Source organism: Phyllobates terribilis, unplaced genomic scaffold, assembly GCF_046119375.1.
Source record: "Phyllobates terribilis strain yellow unplaced genomic scaffold, ASM4611937v1 Scaffold_4__5_contigs__length_816908805, whole genome shotgun sequence".
In the NCBI taxonomy this organism is placed as follows: Eukaryota; Metazoa; Chordata; class Amphibia; order Anura; family Dendrobatidae; genus Phyllobates; species Phyllobates terribilis.
The window spans coordinates 264,828,404-264,847,666 of NW_027362764.1; the positions used below are offsets into that span (position 1 = coordinate 264,828,404).

General features: G+C 46.0%; 1 protein-coding gene across 1 annotated transcript in view; it reads left to right on the forward strand.

The window, feature by feature from the left end:
* Nucleotides 1–19,263, forward strand: part of EEPD1 (endonuclease/exonuclease/phosphatase family domain containing 1) — a 161,066-nt gene that overhangs the window by 111,339 nt on the left and 30,464 nt on the right. Inside the window, exon 3 of the mRNA XM_073678240.1 lies at nt 2,456–2,566. Within this exon, the coding sequence (XP_073534341.1) occupies nt 2,456–2,566 (111 nt within the window). The remainder of the gene's footprint in view (nt 1–2,455; nt 2,567–19,263) is intronic.

The following is a 19,263-nucleotide window of genomic DNA, read 5'->3' on the forward strand; positions in this document are numbered from 1 at the left end:
GTGTCTTACTGAGCATCTCTGACATGAGCCAAGTGTCATTTGCATAATCGGCCCGATTCCCTCTCATGAGAGCACATTCGCTCCTGTGACCCCGGCCTAAGTGCAGCTTCCTGCTTTGGGTTTTATTCAAAAATTCAAAATTTCAATTTTTTTCCTTTTTTTTGCTGCAAAAACATTGCATACAGCTGTTGGTTGTAAGTCAGTAGGTATCTCAAGCACTACAAAAGGTGCAGTTTTTATTTATTTTTTTCACACTTTTTTGTTTTTTTGTGTTTCTTGGCATTTTATTACCAAACTCAGCAAGCTCTAGGTGTGACATTTTTTCATGGATTTTCTGATAAGCTTCTGTAAAGGAAAATAACCTCTTAAAATTCTGGCATTTTAATAAGCCAGAAAAAAAATGCTAAAAATCCCAAATGTATTAAGGAAGTATAAAGAACTGATCTTGTTTCATTGTCAATAGGATGCTTTAAAGTCCTAAAATGTAATGGGCCATCTGGAAAGAGTCTTTTAAAAGCAAATTATGACATAACGCTGATATTTCAAATAATATTAGAGGCATTTCCTGAATTGTGGGGGTTAGTGTGTCAAATGTTTTCTCTAAAGTCATTTTATCTCAGTATAGTCTCATGTTATCTTCTTCATGGTTTACTTGCTTTGTAAGTCATTTTCCTGGCATAAATATGGTCTTTCTGCCCGGTAAATAAACACGTTGACTTCACTTATACCTGTTTGTCATACTTCCAAAGCATTTGGCAAATACACTTATTTTTCACAGTACAGCTTGTTCTAAATAACTTGCTCCTTGTTCCCTTGTTTCACCAAAAGAATAAATCACTTTTGTTCTCCTAGCAGGAGCAGGTCGGGTCTCCAGATATCAGACACAATAGGGCAGGGGACCCTGAGGAGAAGACAGGAGCAGTTTATTACCACTTCTGTCTTCTCTTTTGCTGTTTACCTAGCACTGAGTCAGCAATATGCAATTAATAGAAGGATTGGTACTGCTGATGCTTCTGTAGGACCTTGGGATTACACGATCGCTGGGTGTCTGCTGGCATAGCTGAATTACTGGGTCCTAGCAGAACCAGATCAGCTCTGACAGAGCCTTCTGTCACTTGTGCAAAACAATAAAAAATAGTAATAAAAAAATATAAAGTCCCCTATGCAAAAAAAAATATATATATATATTTTTCACATCAAATATATTTTAATATATACATATAATACAATACAAAAAAAATCTACACATATTTGATGTTCAAATGACCGTAAGAACCTGGAGAATTCAGTAAAAAACATAAGCAAAAAATTCACCACCAAACCAAAAATATTTTTTTTTCTATAATTGCATTGCAAAAAAAAATTTAAGTAAAGTGCACAGTAATTTACATGTACCCTAAAAATGTGATAAAAAATAATGCATTTAGAATGCATTTTGTCCTACATAAAACAAAGCCAAATACAGCCTTGTCATGGAAAATATGAAAAAGTTACAGCTGCGGAGAGGCAAAAAAGAAAAACGTTGACTGGCCCTTTCAGGAATGATATATTAAGGGGTTAGACTGTTTGTTTGTCCATCCTTGCACAACTAAAGCCTACATCACAAGGATTGAGAATGACGGCTTGAAGCTGATGTTCCATTGCATTTCCTATTGTCCTTTAGGATACAAGAACAGAACTTTTTTTCTGGTGGTAACTTCTCCATCAGAGCTTTAGTCAAAGCTGTCTTCAAGTTTTATGCGTCACTAACAGGTCAAGTGTAATGTTCCATTTCAAAGGTGACTTCAGTGGAAAAGATCCCTAATGAAATTCATGCAGCATATGACATCTTATGGCTAAATACCAATAATAACAACATCTGTGTTCTGTTTCTGGTAATTTATGGGGAAAGAAACAAAAAATACAAGAGGTACTGCTGGGATGATCAGAGCGGTGGTCGCTTCATTGTCCGTTGTGAGAATGTGATGCTGGAGCATAGGGCTTGTGCGCACGACTGTTCTCCTCTCGATGCTATCCGTGATTTTCACAGATAGCACTTGTTCTTAGAATATTCTATGGGGTGTGCACATGTCCGATTTTTTTACTCGGACCAATTGGTGTGCGGAAAAAAACTGAGACATGTCCAATTTTGATTCGAGTGTCGGATCAAAATTGGCAATGCAAGTCTTTGGGTCCGTTAAAAAAAATCTAACCACACTCGGATGATGTCTGAGCACAGTCCGATTTTCACAGACTGACAGAATGGAAAAGGTGGAGAAACTTCTTTTTTTTCTCTCCACCTCAGAGAAAACTTACACCACTCTGATCAATGTCTGATTAGAATATTTGGACCGTTTTTTATAGAGAAATCGGTGGTATGAACCTACCCTTACAGAGGGTATTTAGCAGCATGTGAATGTTATATGCTCGTGCCTCTAACTTGCCTTTAGTCAGCTTTTTTATTTCTTTATTACAGTTTTGTTCTGAATTGAATCAACCATCTTTACCTAACATTCGCAAGTGGAAAGGCATCAGAGGATCGTGGAAGTGCATGGTTTCAGAAAAGCCATCATCCAGCCCCGGTGAGGTATGCAATCACATTTCTGGTATTTGAATTAAGGAAATTTCCTCTGCTACATGGGAGTTGGCTCTAATTTGCTTTGGCAGCTATCACTCCAGCATTGTTGTTCTCATATTTTTTTGGCATAGGATAGTTTTCCTTTTTTGAGTCCGGGAAAGCTGAGACAGTTTACATCTGAAGTAGTGCAATTAATTGTGTGCGTTCACATTTGGAACTATGTTTTCTTACTTTAATTAAAAGAGTCCTCTGCCCATGATTTGGAATCGTATTCCCAAACTGATAGGTAGGCATTAATAATATTCTCCTTAATTCAATAATCCCATGCCTGCTCAATGTAAAGCCCCATTTAGACATCCGCTTTTCACGTATGTGTTCTATCCATGTTTTTCAGAGAGAGAACTCGTACCTGTTTTAGTCTCTTCAGAAAAATCACAAAGACATGTCTGTTTTTGATCAAGGTCACAGATCAAATTTTGGGAACCTTTACACGACCATATTTTTGGTCCAAGTGCCTCTTTGGGAAAAAAATTGACCTCACACGGAGCACTAGGACCAATGTTATTTAATAGGGTGGATCAGATGGCAGCTTTTTCACATGGACATAATATCCATCTGAAAAAAAAAAATTGCATCATGTACTAGTCTCTTTCGTAAATTAGATGAGACTCATTTATTCAAGTCTATGGGAGCCCCAAAAAATTGGATCAAAAGAGATCATCCGTGTAGCATAACATAGATGCTTTGCAATTATTTAACATAGGAAATTATTTGGTCTTGTAAATCTTATTAACTGTGGATGTATAAAAAAATGGATGTAAAAAATGGACATACAGATGACTACAGATAAAAAATCATCCATTTTTTCTGGATGAAACTTGGACTTTTTTTTTATACTCTTGTGTGAACTTATCCTAATGGGTATGGGAATTTTTGCAATTTTTTATTGATGAAAACATCATTGATGAAATACTGATGGTAAAAACTACCACACTGACCAAACACTGATGAAACCAGGATCCAAAACACTGGATCTGGACTGGTAAAATCGGTCAATGATTTTACCTACAAGAAAAATCACTGATGTCTGAATGAGGTCTAAAAGACAGGACCATTTATGAATAAGATACGGCAGGCAGTACGTCAGTCACAAGCGATATGCAGCTAGTAGCACCGTTGCAGTCACGATAGCTGTCATGAATATTTGTTGGAACTCATGTTGATACTACTACATTAGGTAAGGCCAAAATAGCTGATGTGGCCAAACGATTCTGATTCTGTAGGGACAGTTTTGGAATGAATTGCTTAGAAAACTCTCCAGACTACTTGTTAGGCCTCCTACATACTTGATGGTGTTTGTTTGCATGTTGGACCAGTTTGAGATGAGCATAACACAAGCATTGCTAAAACTCCTGTTCCAACCGCAGCATTCAGAGCTGTTTCAGACTTCCAAGCATGGGCCACAATGCATGGACTAACCGTGGCTCCACCAACCTGTCTGTCACAGCCTGAAAGATGCTCGGGGTCAGGAGACTTGTGGCCAGACCGTGTGATGCGGTCCACACTCGGACCAAGTTGCATAGATGTCTAAAGTAGCCCGTAGATCAAGACATTAGATCTGACATTTTTTTTTTTAAGACAAAACCAGTATTGTATCCAAAAAAAAGAGAAGAAGTATAAATCTTTCATGTATAGTTTTTAAAAGCTGCTGGGTTTGTGTGTAAAACGTCAGACACAAACGTTGAACTAATGCCATGTCATAATAGTTTCAGATTTACATGATCATAGTCTGTAGAAAGCTGGAGTCACTTCTGCGGATCTTGAAGGGCTAGCTTCACAAACGCAGAATCGCTATGGAATTGTTCCACACCAAAATGTATTTTCAGCCGATAATAATCTGATTGGATTTTATGGTATGTTCTGTTGCTGAAATTGTTGATTTCCCCCAGTGCATTAAATGGTAACTCATGCAGATTTATTAAGGGGTTTCTGGATTATACTGCAGAAACAAAATCCTGAATTTCATTGAAGTACTACATAAGACCTGCCATGCCATACACATCAGATGGCTGTTGGCAGAACAATGGTTTGGCCATCAACCCTCTCGGCCAGCTTATCTCCAAGAGAACAAAGTAATCGGCAGTCCGAAATCAGCATCTTGACCAATAAGCAGTTGTCCAGGTTCACCATACACATTGGATTGTGAGCCAAACCCATCAGTATCAGCAGATTCAGTGTCTGCCCATCACCCGCCTTATAAAGGCACTGCCAGTTAATGTCAATCTGTAGCCAGAGGCCAATGAAACAGAATATTAATTAGACAGAGTTGAATTGAAATAACTTTCTCCAACCTGGTATTCTCATATGTTTCACCTGTCTAATCCTGTCTGTGATGTTTCCATAGCATTTTCTAATTCTGGATATAACATCTTTTACTTACTGAATTTATAGCTGAATTCAATTCTTATTTCCTTTTTCTTCTGATATTCTACCAATAGTGCCAATTTCATTGACTAAATAGCTTGAACATTATAAAATACTGTTAAATAACACATTGCAAGAGAAATCGTATGTACGCATCATTTATCAGTTGCAATAAGTTCTGTTCATGAGAAGGAGAACATTATGATGGCTCACTGTTCACGAGAGTACAACCATCAATTATGGATGCCAAATTTGAAGTCTACTCTTCCTCATAGATTGTCAGGAGTTCCTCTGGTGTCCTTGGACAAGAAATGAAGCAAACATTGACATTTGGCAACTGACATTTAATCACTTGATTGCCGAGTTTAGTTAATGAAATGGAGTCAAAACTGCTTGTAATACCACATGTTTTACTGCAAGATGCCATAGTTTTTAATGTTGATACGTTTTAAAAAACTCATCAGAGAAAACAGAATGACCAATAACCTCTGTTTCAACCTACAGAGATACACAAATTGTCTCTTAATAGAGGAAGAGGACTAGAACTCTAAGGCCACGGCCCCACTATCAGTATTTGGTCAGTATTCGGTCAGTATTTTTTCCCAGGAGTGGGAGCCAAAACCAGGTGAGGAACAATCAGAGAAAAGGTATAATAGAAACAAGTGCACTAATTCTGCATTTATCACCCACTCCTGGTTTTGGCTCCCACTCCTGAGAAAAAATACTGACCGAATACTGACCAAATACTGATAGTGGGAAGTAGGTATAGCATCGGCGTCTCTGCCCCCTGCCAGGCAGAGACTCCGCTCCCCCTACCGCCGCGGTCCTGCTCCAGCGTCTTCTGGACTCCCTGCTGCTGGTGCACACAGCTTCCCTGGCACTGTGCTTAGGGCGCGTGCGTGCGCTCCCTCCCTCTTAAAGAGGCCATGCACGCCGTCCTAAAAAGTCCCTGACCAATGGCCGGAGGACTTTCTCTGTAAAAGGCACCTCCTCCAATATGGAGGGGCCCATGCAAGGTTGTTGCTCTTTGAGCAGACTTCCCTTCTGTTCCTGGGATATATTGGTCTTCGGATGGACCCCGAGAAGGTTTCTGCCATCTTAAAATGACCCCGACCGGAGGGGTTGAAGGCGATTCAGCGATTCCTGGGCTTCGCAAATTATTACCGCCTCTTCATCCCTCATTTCTCCTCCCGGACCGCCCCCATCTCCGCGCTCACCCGTAAGGGAGCAAATCCCAAGGAATAGAATTCCGAAGCGGAGGATGCCTTCATCTCCCTAAAACAAGCCTTATCCTCCGCCCCTGTGCTGCACCGTCCAGATTGAAACAAGCAGTTCTTCCTGGAGGTTGATGCTTCCTCCTCCGTAGCCGGAGCGGTGCTCACCCAGAAATCCCCGTCCGGAAGAATGGTAACCTGCGGCTTCTTCTCCAAGCTCTTCTCCTCATCCGAGCGCAACTACTCCATAGAAGATCGTGAGCTGCTTGCCATCAAATTGGCGCTAGAGGAGTGGCGCTACCTGTTGGAAGGGGCTCTGCACCCGGTAATCATCTACACAGACCACAAAAACCTGGCCTATTTACAAAACGCCCAGAGACTCAATCCACCTTAGACCCGGTGGTCTCTGTTCTTTGCCAGATTCTGATTTACTCTACATTACCACCCTGCGGACAAGAACATTGAAGCCGACGCTCTATCCCGCTCATTCCTGTCCTCCGACCAAGAGGAGGAGCCTCTGCATATCATCGACCCCTCCAGAGTAATGACTGTGGCTCCGTTAGACCTGTCTCGTCTTCCACCCGGTAAGACTTTTGTAGCTGTTCCGGATTGTAAGAAGGTTCTTCTCTGGGGTCATTCGTCCAAACTAGCCGGCCATGCAGGCCAGAGGAAGACCTTCCTGCTCATCGCCCGGCATTACTGGTGGCCCTCTCTACGCAAGGTTGTTGCGGATTTCATCACGGCTTGTTCCTCTTGTGCCCGTAACAAAGTTCCCAGGCATCTTCCCGCCGGCGGTCTCCTGCCTCTACCCGTACCTTCCGCCCTGTGGAAACACATAGCTATGGACTTTATTACGGATCTCCCTGTTTCTGCCGGTTGTACTGTCATTTGGGTGGTCGCTGACCGCTTTTCTAAAATGGCCCACTTCATCCCTCTGCCTGGTCTCCCGTCCGCATCTGTGCTGGCTAAGGACTTCATCCATCACATCTTTCGTCTCCACGGCCTTCCCCTCCACATTGTGACTGATCACGGGGTTCAGTTCACTTCGCGCTTCTGGAGAGCTACGTGTAAGCTGCTGAATGTCACCCTGGATTTCTCCTCTGCTTATCATCCCCAGTCCAATGGTCAAGTGGAATAAATCAACCAGGTCCTTACTAGCTTTTTCAAGCATTTCGTCAATGCTCACCATAACGATTGTGTTAAGCTCCTGCCCTGGGCCGAGTTCTCCTATAACAATCATGAGAATGAGTCTTCTTCCAAATCCCCGTTCTTTGTGGTCTATGGTCAACACCCCCGGATCCCATTTCCCGTCTCCGCTTCTGTGGACAATCCAGTCTCTGGTCAGCGAATTTTCTACTATTTGGGAAAATACTAGATCCACACTTCTTCTGTCCTCTGAGTGGATGAAGAAACATGCCGATAAGAGACGTCTGGATCCGCCTCAATTCCGTCTGGGAGACAGGGTCTGGCTCTCCTCCAAACATGTTCGGCTCAAAATACAATCGTATAAGTTGGGTCCACGGTTAATCGGCCCGTTTGAGGTTCTCAAGCAAATTAATCCCGTGACTTACAAGCTAAAACTCCCTGTCACCTTACGGATTCCCAACTCCTTCCACGTATCTCTCCTCAAACCAGTTCTTAATTCTTTTTTTGATGATCCAGGTACCACTCCAGCTCCAGTCTCCGCTGAGGACGTCTATGAGGTAGAGAACATTTTGGCCACCAAAAGGGTAAGAGGAAAAAACTTTTTTCTGGTGGATTGGAAGGGGTTTGGCCCGGAGGAGAGGTCTTGGGAACACAGGGAGAACATCCATGCCCCTCTTCTTCTTAAAGAATTTCTTGCTGGCCTAAAAAAGAGGGGGCGAAAAGGTGGGGGGGACTGTAGCATCGGCGTCTCTGCCCCCTGCCAGGCAGAGACGCCATCCCCCCTACCGCTGCCGTCCTGCTCCGGCGTCTTCCGGACTCCCTGCTGGTGCACGCAGCTTCCCTGGCACTGTGCTTAGGGCATGTGCGCGCTCCCTCCCTCTTAAAGGGGCCGCGCGCGCCGTCCTAAAAAGTCCCCGACCAATGGCCGGAGGACTTTCTCTATAAAAGGCACCTCCTCCAATATGGAGGGGCCCGTGCAAGGTTGTTGCTCTGGTATACTTACTTTGCTTCAGCCCTCAGGTCCTCTGCAAGTCAGTCCTGTCCGCCAGTCTGACTACTTTCCAGCCCGACAGTCTGCCTACAGTCCAGTTCACCAGTCTGTCTATGGGCTCTGCCCGCCTGCTTACCTGGAAGCAGCTGCCTGTTACCTGCCGTGCCCGCCAGCCTGCTTACCTGGAAGCACCTGTCTGTTACCTGCCGTGTCCGCCCGCCTGCTTACCTGGAAGCACCTGCCTGTTACCTGCCGTGTCCGCTTGCCTGCTTACCTGGAAGCACCTGCCTGTTTACCCTTTGTTCCCGCCAGCTTGCCTACCCAGAGCACCTGTCTGGCTACCAGCCGAATCAGCCTGCCTGTCTACCCGGACCACCTGTCAGCCTGCCTGCCGTGCTCTTCCGCTGTACCGGTCAGTTCCCGCCTTCTGACCCGTAGGAGTCACCTGCTCTCAGAGTGGCACCTGGTCCCTCTGCTCAGTCCCTCCCTGGTTCACGGAGTCGACTTAGCCGCCGTGCGACTTTGGTCAAGCTGAGTAGATACTTAGTCACGCTCCTCTGGTCCCTCCTTGCACCGCAGCACAGAGGTTCCACCACCTGGATCCGTAACAGTAGGAATCCTAAAAGCCAATATTGACCCTTGCCATATGACTTAGGATAAAAGCCAAACCAGAATCTCAATTTGCAGACACTGTGTTTCGGGGTATTACTTCTCATCAGTGCAAAGTATGAGATCTGCTTTGGCTGTAAGAGAGGCTTCTGACTGGGATCTAAGGGGTAACTTTTCGCCTTGTGGAGAGTGACAAGCCAGGCCTGGCATGTCAGAGTGAGGAGACTTATATGCCATGCATTCTCCTCTGGGAAATTAAATATGCAAATTGCTTTTTCAAAGGCAACACAGAAAAAAACACTTCTGCACTTACAAGTGTTATGCAATCTTGTTTTGACTGCACGTCCAATAGTGTCTTGTATAAATGTACCCTAAAGCCTATGAGGAAGCTTCATATATCACAGACTCCTCCTCCAGCTCGGTGGCTCAGTGCTTGGCACTGTTGCTTTGCAGTGCTGGGGTCCTGGGTACAAATTCCACCATCTGCAAGATGTTTGTATGTCCTCCTCATGTGTGTGTGGGTGTCCTTCAGGGTCTCCGGTTTCCTCGCACTCTACAAAGATATAATAATAGAGAATTTAGATTGTAAGCCCCTATAGGTACGGTGATGATGATGATCCCTTTCTTCAGCACTATCTTCACTTGCATAGAATTGCATATAACCAGTATGGAAAGACAATGGCCAGCAATGCTATTTCAAGCTGCCGTCATTTATGAGATGAGATGCAATCTATGCATTGTTGATGAGTGCGCTCACTTGGCAGGAAGATTGCTTGTCATTAATACCACTTTAATGGAATATTATCGATTAAGCAACTATATTGTTTCAGCATTTGGCAGCTGCTTAATTTCTTTTAATAGTTTACAAAGTGCTTGCGATCGTCTGTACAGGGACAAATGGACATAACGTTGCGGTCTGCTAGACTATATATTATTTTCAGCATATTCACTTTCAGCTATCTGTGACCCCTTTGCAGTACCACATTAACCTTGTACAAGCATTGCAGTCACAGAGGAAAGAGAATTACTAAAGGACTAAAGGGACTTCGTACAAGTTAGACAGGGATGACATAATACAGAAAGAAAACCGTTACATAAACCACTCAACGGACACATAGGCAAACTTCAAATCAATACATAATAATAATATCTAATTAATATGCACTAGTTTGGGCTTAATTCAACAAGGGGACAAATCGCTATGAATCATATAAAAAAAACAGGAAAAAAAGAAACAATCAAAAAATCCCAAAGAGTTATAAACTGGTAAAATGTAACTATATTAGAAAAATTAAGACTTACAGGTAGATGGAGGATGGTAACACCAGAGTATTTAACTAATCAGATTTACCCATATTGCAACACCCTATTTGGACTAGAACTATAAACATGATAATAGTATAATACACATAACCATAGGCTTTAATAGTAACTAACATTAGGTGGTACCAAATCACAGACAGTAAGTGCATTATGTACCTGATAAAATATGGTCAAGGGGCAGGAGATATCCTGGGTGGGCGCATGTCCACCCCAACGCACGTTTCGGCGGAGCCTTTGTCGGCCTACGGTTATGTGTATCATACTATTATCAGGTTTATAGTTCTAGGGCAGTTAGGGTGTTGCAATATGGGTAAATCTGATTAGTTATATACTCTTGTGTTCACAACTATTTGCAATACATAGGATGTTTTTAGTCATCCTGAGTGGCACGAACGTCCCTTTCTTTGACATGTACAGTACAGACCTAAAGTTTGGACACACCTTTTCATTTAAAGATTTTTCTGTATTTTCATGACTATGAAAATTGTACATTCACACTGAAGGCATCAAAACTATTAATTAACACATGTGGAATTATATACTTTACAAAAAAGTGTGAAACAACTGAAAATATGTCTTATATTCTAGGTTCTTCAAAATAGCCACCTTTTGCTTTGATGACTGCTTTGCACACTCTTGGCATTCTCTTGATGAACTTCAAGAGGTAGTCACCGGAAATGGTTTTCACTTCACAGGTGTGCCCTGTCAGGTTTCATAAGTGGGATTCTTGCCTTATAAATGGGGTTGGGACCATCAGTTGTGTTGTGCAGAAGTCTGGTGGATACACAGCTGATAGTCCTACTGAGTAGACTGTTAGAATTTGTATTATGGCAAGAAAAACGCAGCTATGTAAAGAAAAATGAATGGCCATCATTACTTTCAGAAATGAAGGTCAGTCAGTCCGAAAAATTTGGAAAACTTTGAAAGTGTCCCCAAGTGCAGTTGCAAAAACCATCAAGCGCTACAAAGAAACTGGCTCACATGAGGACCGCCCCAGGAAAGGAAGGCCAAGAGTCACCTCTGCTTCTGAGGATAAGTTTATCCGAGTCACCAGCCTCAGAAATCACAGGTTAACAGCAGCTCAGATTAGAGACCAGGTCAATGCCACACAGAGTTCTAGCAGCAGACACATCTCTACAACAACTGTTAAGAGGAGACTTTGTGCAGCAGGCCTTCATGGTAAAATAGCTGCTAGGAAACCACTGCTAAGGACAGGCAACAAGCAGAAGAGACTTGTTTGGGCTAAAGAACACAAGGAATGGACATTAGACCAGTGGAAATCTGTGCTTTGGTCTGATGAGTCCAAATTTGAGATCTTTGGTTCCAACCACCGTGTCTTTGTGTGACGCAGAAAAGGTGAACGGATGGACTCTACATGCCTGGTTCCCACCGTGAAGCATAGAGGAGGAGGTGTGATGGTGTGGGGGTACACTGTTGGGGATTTATTCAAAATTGAAGGCATACTGAACCAGCATGGCTACCACAGCATCTTGCAGCGGCATGCTATTCCATCCGGTTTGCGTTTAGTTGGACCATCATTTATTTTTCAACAGGACAATGACCCCAAACACCTCCAGGCTGTGTAAGGGCTATTTGACCAAGTAGGAGAGTGATGGGGTGCTACGCCAGATGACCTGGCCTCCACAGTCACCAGACCTGAACCCAATCGAGATGGTTTGGGGTGAGCTGGACCGCAGAGTGAAGGCAAAAGGGCCAACAAGTGCTAAGCATCTCTGGGAACTCCTTCAAGATTGTTGGAAGACCATTTCCGGTGACTACCTCTTGAAGCTCATCAAGAGAATGCCAAGAGTGTGCAAAGCAGTCATCAAAGCAAAAGGTGGCTACTTTGAAGAACCTAGAATATAAGACATATTTTCAGTTGTTTCACACTTTTTTGTTAAGTATATAATTCCACATGTGTTAATTCATAGTTTTGATGCCTTCAGTGTGAATGTACAATTTTCATAGTCATGAAAATACAGAAAAATCTTTAAATAAGAAGGTGTGTCCAAACTTTTGGTCTGTACTGTATATTTTTCTCTGTTACGATCTCCCATCTACCTGTAAGTCTTAATTGTTCTAATAAAGTTACATTTTACCAATTTATAACTTTTGGGGATTTTTTGATTGTTTCTTTTTTTCCTCTGTTTTTTGAAAGAAAACCGTTGTGGATTTGTAGCGGTGATTGGTGATAGGGAATCGCCGGAACCAGAAGCTCTCGGCAGGCAGGCTCTGTCCAGACACTTAGATTTAGGGCTCGCTCACACTGGCGTATATTCTTTCTTGCGAGAGAATCAGGCCGATTATGCTAATGATACTCGGATTATCATTGGGGAACATTGCAGACCTTCTACCAAGCGTTTTTAAGCGTTTTTGAGGCCGCTATTGACTTGCATTGAATTGCATAATATTCGCATCACTACATGTGCACATGCGGGTATTAACTGAATCAATGTGCGGATGTTACCCGGGTCTGGAGAAGAGGAGACTCTCCTCCAGACCCGGGTATCATGGTACATGTAAAAAAAAAAAGAATTTAAAATAAACATTATACTCACCTACTGATGGCCCCCGGTCTCCTGTACGTTGCGTCCGGGCTCCCTGGCTCAGCGGTCACATGACCTGTCACATGACTAAATGACGTCATGGAAGGTCCTTTTAGACCACCGCGAGCCGCTCAATACACCGGACGCACGTATTTTTTTCCATTCTTTTTAACTATTAACTTGGTCACACTATATAAATCCATGCTGGTTGCATGGATTTATATAGTGTAACCAAGTTGTCAAGCACTTTTCCAAGTGATGCTAAAATCGCTTGGAAAAGCGCTTGACAACCCGAATGCGAAATAGCATGTGAAAAACGCGGGACATACGCTTGTCCCTGGCAGAAAAACGCATGTAAAATCCGCATATACAATCCGCATGTGTTTTTTCTGCCAGGGAGATGCAGAAACGGTCAGGAAAAAATCCGGAGCATTTCTGCATCGTGGGCACTTAGCCTAAGTAGTGCTGCGGATTTTTCAGCAATGATGATCCGCAGCGGAAATTTCCACAGGATGTGTACAGCACATGCGGATTGTCATTGGGGAACATTGCAGACGCTTAAAAAACGCATCGTAGGCACACAGCCTGAAATAACAAGATATACAACTTATTTATACACTTCAGTTAACAAAAGCTTCCTCCAATCTTCCAGGTATCATTAAATGCTTTTTGTGTTTGACAAGTTGAGAGTGTGTCCTGTGTCAGCACATGCAAATGCAAAGTACCATATGGGACAGGACAGGCTGAAGTATTTCTCCCAGATAATTATTGCAATTACATATGTTTCATTATACACATGTTTATTTCCTTTATGTATCTTTGTGAGATTAGCTACAGTGCCATGAGTTGTAAATTTCTTGATTTATGTTGCGTACTGTGGACAAAGGAACATCAAGATCTCTGGGGATTGGGGATGGACTTGTAATCTTGAGATCGTTGATATTGTGCAACAATTTTGGTTATCAAATCCTCAGACACTTGTCTTCTCCTCTGTCTGTTCTCCATGCTTAGTGCAGTACACAACGGCAGCCAATGCAAAGATTGAGTCAACTTCTCCCCTTTTTATCTGGTTTTAGGTGTGATTTTCATATTGCCCACACCTGTTACTTGCCACAAGTGAGTTTGAACAAGCATAACATGCTTGAAACAAAGTTGTTTACCCACAATTTTGGAAAGATGCCAACAATTTTGCCCGGCCCATTTTTGGGGTTTTGTGTGAAATTACGTCCAATTTTCGTTCTTTTCTCTATACACAAAGGAAATAGACGTGTATATAACAAAACATGTTTAATTACAATAAATTTCTGGGAAAAATACTACATTTTCTGGAACAATTTCAAGGGTGCCAAAACTTTTGGCCATGACTGTACAAAGAAGGGGCGCAGCACTGTTCATGTGGTAGCATATAAAACTGTCCTTTATAGGACACAAGCAAAAATTTAAACTGCATGGACCCAGGACCAACTCTGATATTGGAAGAACCGGGCACTTTTGTTAATTGAAATATATGAATAAGTTGTATACATATATTGCTGTGTTAGACACATTAAAAGATGTTTTTCAAACTGGACAACCCCTTTAAAGAGCGACTGTCATCAAAATGCTCGTTTACTACCTCTTTGGAGCAATCATTAGAAGATGAATCATTTTAAAGTAAAAATAACTGAAAAAAGGCAGAACGAGACTATGAAAACAAACCATGTAACGGAATGCCTACAGGGGAATGCAGTATATCAGAAACTAATACTGACTACTAAAGATAAGCAGATTAGACAAAATTCTAATTTGTCCGTTCACGGGTTTTTTCTTGAGAAATTCGATATGCAGAGAAGTTATTCTCCATAAATGTAATGTTCCTTATGGGGTCTCTCCAGACCCCAGAGCATATTAAAAATAATGTGTAAAAAAAACTCCATTATGCTCAGTTTACTGTTCACCTCTCCCGCCCCTCCACTCCTCACCGCCACCCATGTGGTTCTCGCCTCATCTTCTGATCCCTCGCCGCTTGCGCTGAAATTCCTGAGCCTCTCACGCTCAGTCAGGACTTTTGGTTTTCACGAGGCCCAGGAGCATTCTGCACAAGTGCATGGAAGGCCACAGCGTCATGAAGCCATAACATGCATTGTAAAGTGAGTATATGGAATTTTTCAGCAGCAGAAGGGAAGGAAGGGAGACACAGATTCATTACTAGTGGGTAGGCGGAGCCCCACAGGATAGTTCACCTCAGATTAGAAAAAGTGACGACCGGCCCCTCCAGCTTAGGCTCCTCCTACTCCATGTCCTTCAGTTTTAAATTTGAGGTCGCAGAGGATAGTCGCTGCCTTTGCAGCTCCTCAGAAGAATTTTTTTATTTTATATTCCCGGAGACCTGGACCCCCCGTGGTCTAGAGGTCTCAGGGGGTCTCGGCGCTGCTGGGACCCCTGACCCTCCCCTGGCGGATCTGCGTACCCCCTATGGAGGTCCCCGCAGAAGCCTGCCGGCCCCGGGGGATCCAGGGCGCTCCCTGGCGAAGACGCACACCGCTTCTTGGGGTCTCTGCGCGCTCTGCCGTGAGGGGGAGCAAAGGGCCACGGCGCCACACATCCCTGGGGGTCCCAGTGGCGCTCAGCTGGGTAAGTGCTCATGAGTTCTGAGTGCTTCAGCGGCTGCTGCGGCAGCCGCTGTTACTGTACAAGTGGTGACTGCAGTTTTGTCCGTTACAGGATACCCGCTGCATTCGGCGTTTGGAGATGTCTCTGCTAGCAGGGGAGCAGGGACGGGGAAGGTCGGGCTCCGTTAGTGTGTGACGGCGGGGGGGCGTGGCTTCGCGCTTCTCTGCTCCCTGTCACTTTTCCTCAGACAGGAAGCGCTCGCAAAGCGCGCGCTGGAACTGACCCAGCCCCTTCTTCTTCTCCTGGGTGCTTCGGCCGGCGTCCATTTCCTCCTGCTCCCTGCTCCCCGCTCTCTACACCTCCCCAGAGAAGAGCAGTCATCGCGGCCAGCTGGTGAGTCACTTCTGCCTTTTAAAGCAGAAGGTTCCGTTTGCTCACTATTGCAGCGCAGAGCACCTTACTGCTGGCCTGTTAAGGCAGACAGGGTGTGCTATATCCGGCGCTGCTATCTCCCTGCTGAGGAGGCCCTGGGACCCGCACACCTCTGTCCTTTTAAGGCAAAGGGGTATTGTGTGGTCAGCAGCATTAACCCCTTCTGAGGGGTCTGGCCTCATCAAGGCAGTTAACCTGTTCTGGAGTGCACGCTTCTGGGATCAGAGCGCGCATCTCCCTAGTCTGTTAGGTTAACTTTTGCTCTGCAGGCAGCTGGGGTAGCTCTCTCCCGCTGGAGGAGCTTTAACCCTTCAGTGCTTGGTGATTTTTTTGCGAGGAACAGGCTGTGGTAGCGGGATCACACTTCCTCGGTTACTGTACCCATTGTAAGGGGTTATTACCGCCTTATCCGCGACGCTCGCAACTATGTGGGGGCATGTCGGATCAGGGACCAGGGGGCGTGGACCTCTCTCCCGGTCCGCTTCAGGATCGGTCATGCGTATCTGATACGCCGGGGTCTTCGACGGCGTCAGGTTCGACACTGGCCGGGGGTCTCAGTGATGCTTAAGTGGAAGCGCTCACTCGCTCCATTGACAGTCTGTCGGACCTCCTGGGTCATTGGGTATCAGCTAAGTCCCAAACGACGTCACGAGGCAAGAAGCGCCACAGGCCTGTGGTGGCGTCGTCTCCTCCGCGCAGTGCGTCGGAGGTTTCGGAATCACCGACAGACTCTGATGGTGAGATTTTCGATTCTGATGAAGAGGATTGGCAGGGTCGCTCCGCTTCGCTTTCGGGCCGCGTGGACGCTTTTATTGGGGCTATGCGGGAAGCGTTACAGCTGTCTGAAGAGGTGACGATGCACCCTAGCAAGTCGGCCCGGCTGTATCAGGAGTCGCGTCGGGCTCGTTCGACGCTGCCGGCGCACGATGAACTTAACGAGGCGGTGGAGAAAGAACGCCTGTGTCCAGATAAACGCTTCCAGGGGATGCGGTTTTTTGATGCCCTGTACCCCTGCTCCTCGGAGACTATCGCTAATTTGGTCCCCGCGCCTGAAGTGGACGTGCCATTGTCTCAGCTGAGCAAATCCTCTTTGCTTCCTGTTAAAGGGAAGGCGAGTCTACAGGACCCGCTGGACAGAAGGACGGAGTTAGCGGCGAAGTCCATCTACGAGGCCGCGGGTCATGGATTCCGAGCGGCCTTGGGGGCCATGTGGGCTGGTGAGGCTTCTCTGCGGTGGTTGGATCAGCTGCGGACCGCGTGGCAAGATGGGTCTCAGGTGGAAAGGCTCTTCCAGCTATTGGAAGAGGCGGCCCGATATGGCAGGGACGCAGTGCTGGATACTACTTCGGTACTGTCCAGGGCTCAATCCTCGGCCGTCAGTCAGAAGAGCACTGTGGCTTAAACAGTGGACTGGAGACGCGGTATCCAAACAAGGTTTGTTGAGTCTGGCATACAAGGGCGGTCAGCTTTTTGGTTCGGACCTCACGGAGCTGATTGCCAAGGCCAAGGATTCGGCTTTGCCGCAGCGAAATGCAGCGGCTTCTACGTCTGGCAAGTCAAGTGCCGGTAGTGGTAGTCAGCCCTTTCGGCCCAGGGGATGGTTCGGTCAGCCCTCTTGGAGATCGGGTCGTCCCTCGTCTTCCGGAAAGAAGACCACCCAGAAATCCCGTACACCCTGGAAACAACATTTCCGTCAGGACAAATGGGAGGTTGACAAAAAGCCCGCTAAGGCGGACTGACGCCAGGAACCCTCTCGAGGGCTCTCGGGTGGGAGGTCGTCTGCTTCAGTTCGGGTCGATTTGGGCGTCCCACGTATCGGACGCCTGGGTAACGCGGGTTATGTCGGCAGGCTATTTCATAGAGTTTCATTCTCGACCCCGGGACAGGTTTCGTCAGTCTCGCTTCCCGTCCGAGCCCAAGCTGGCTGCCGCACTGCTGCGGGAGGTCGACTCTCTTCTGCAGCAGGGTGTGGTGGTTCCGGTTCCGCCGGTGGCCCGGGAAGGGGGTTTTACTCCAACCTTTTTGTGGTCCCCAAAAAGGAGGACAAGTTTCGCCCCATTCTGGACCTCAAAGAATTGATGAATGTTCATGTCCGGACCCGGAAATTCCGTATGGAGTGTCTTCGCTCTGTCGTGGCAGCCCTGTCGCAGTACGATTTCTTGGTGTCGATCGACATTCGCGACACCTATTTGCATGTCCCTATCGGCAGGGCTCACCAGCGCTTCCTGCGTTTCGCCATAGGTCAGGCCCATTACCAGTTTGTGGCCCTACCATTTGGGTTGGCCTCGGCGCCCAGGGTTTTTACAAAAATTCTGGCACCACTCATGGCGCTCCTTCGAAGGCAAGGAGTTACGATTCTCCCCTACCTGGACGACCTGTTAATTGTGTCGCCCACAGCGGAGGAGGCGGTGACAGCTCGCGATCTCTCCCTTCAGCACATGGAGGACTTCGGGTGGCTGGTCAATTGGAAGAAGTCGTCATTGGAGCCGTCGCAGTCAATTCTGTTCTTGGGGATGCATTTCGACGCGGTACGGGCAGTGGTGTCCCTGCCTCCGGACAAACAAGCGAACCTTCGTCACCATGTCCAGCATATGAGGTCGGCGATGGCGATGTCCCTTCGGAAGTGTATGCGCCTTCTGGGTCTGATGGTGGCGGCAATGGAAGCAGTACCGTTTGCACAATTTCATTCCCGGGGTCTCCAAAATCTTATTCTGACCCGTTGGGATCGATCGCCGGCTTCGCTAGATCGCTGTGTCAGTATCTCCCGCAGGGTGCGAGAGTCTCTTGGATGGTGGTTACGTCCGGAGGCTTTATCCCTGGGGAAATCCTTCCTCCTCCCACGGTGGTCGGTCATTACCACCGATGCCAGCCTGACTGGCTGGGGGGGGGTTGGAACGATCTCTGGGTTCAGGGGGTCTGGTCGTCAGAGGAATCGTCTCTGCTGATCAACATCCTGGAGTTGAGAGCGATTTTTCTCTGCCTCCAACATTGGACGGTCCCCTTGAGCGGTCTGCCGGTCCGGATTCAGACGGACAATGCGACAGCGGTTGCGTATATCAACCATCAGGGCGGGACGAGGAGTTCCAGACTCATGATGGAGGTCTCGCGGATCCTGGTATGGGCCAAGTCCAGGGTTCCAGCCATCTCCGCGATTCACATCCCAGGAGTGCTGAATATCACGGCGGACTTCCTCAGTCGCGAGCAGGTGGATCCCGGAGAATGGAGTCTTCATCCGGATGTTTTTGCACTGCTGTGCTCTCGTTGGGGGACTCCCCAGGTGGACTTGATGGCATCCAGGCTGAACGCCAGGATTCCGGCGTTCATGTCAAGGTACAGGGACCCAGAGGCTGTGGCAGTAGATGCTCTAGTGGCCCCGTGGGACCAGTTCAAGCTGATCTACGTGTTTCCGCCGGTATCCTTACTTCCTCT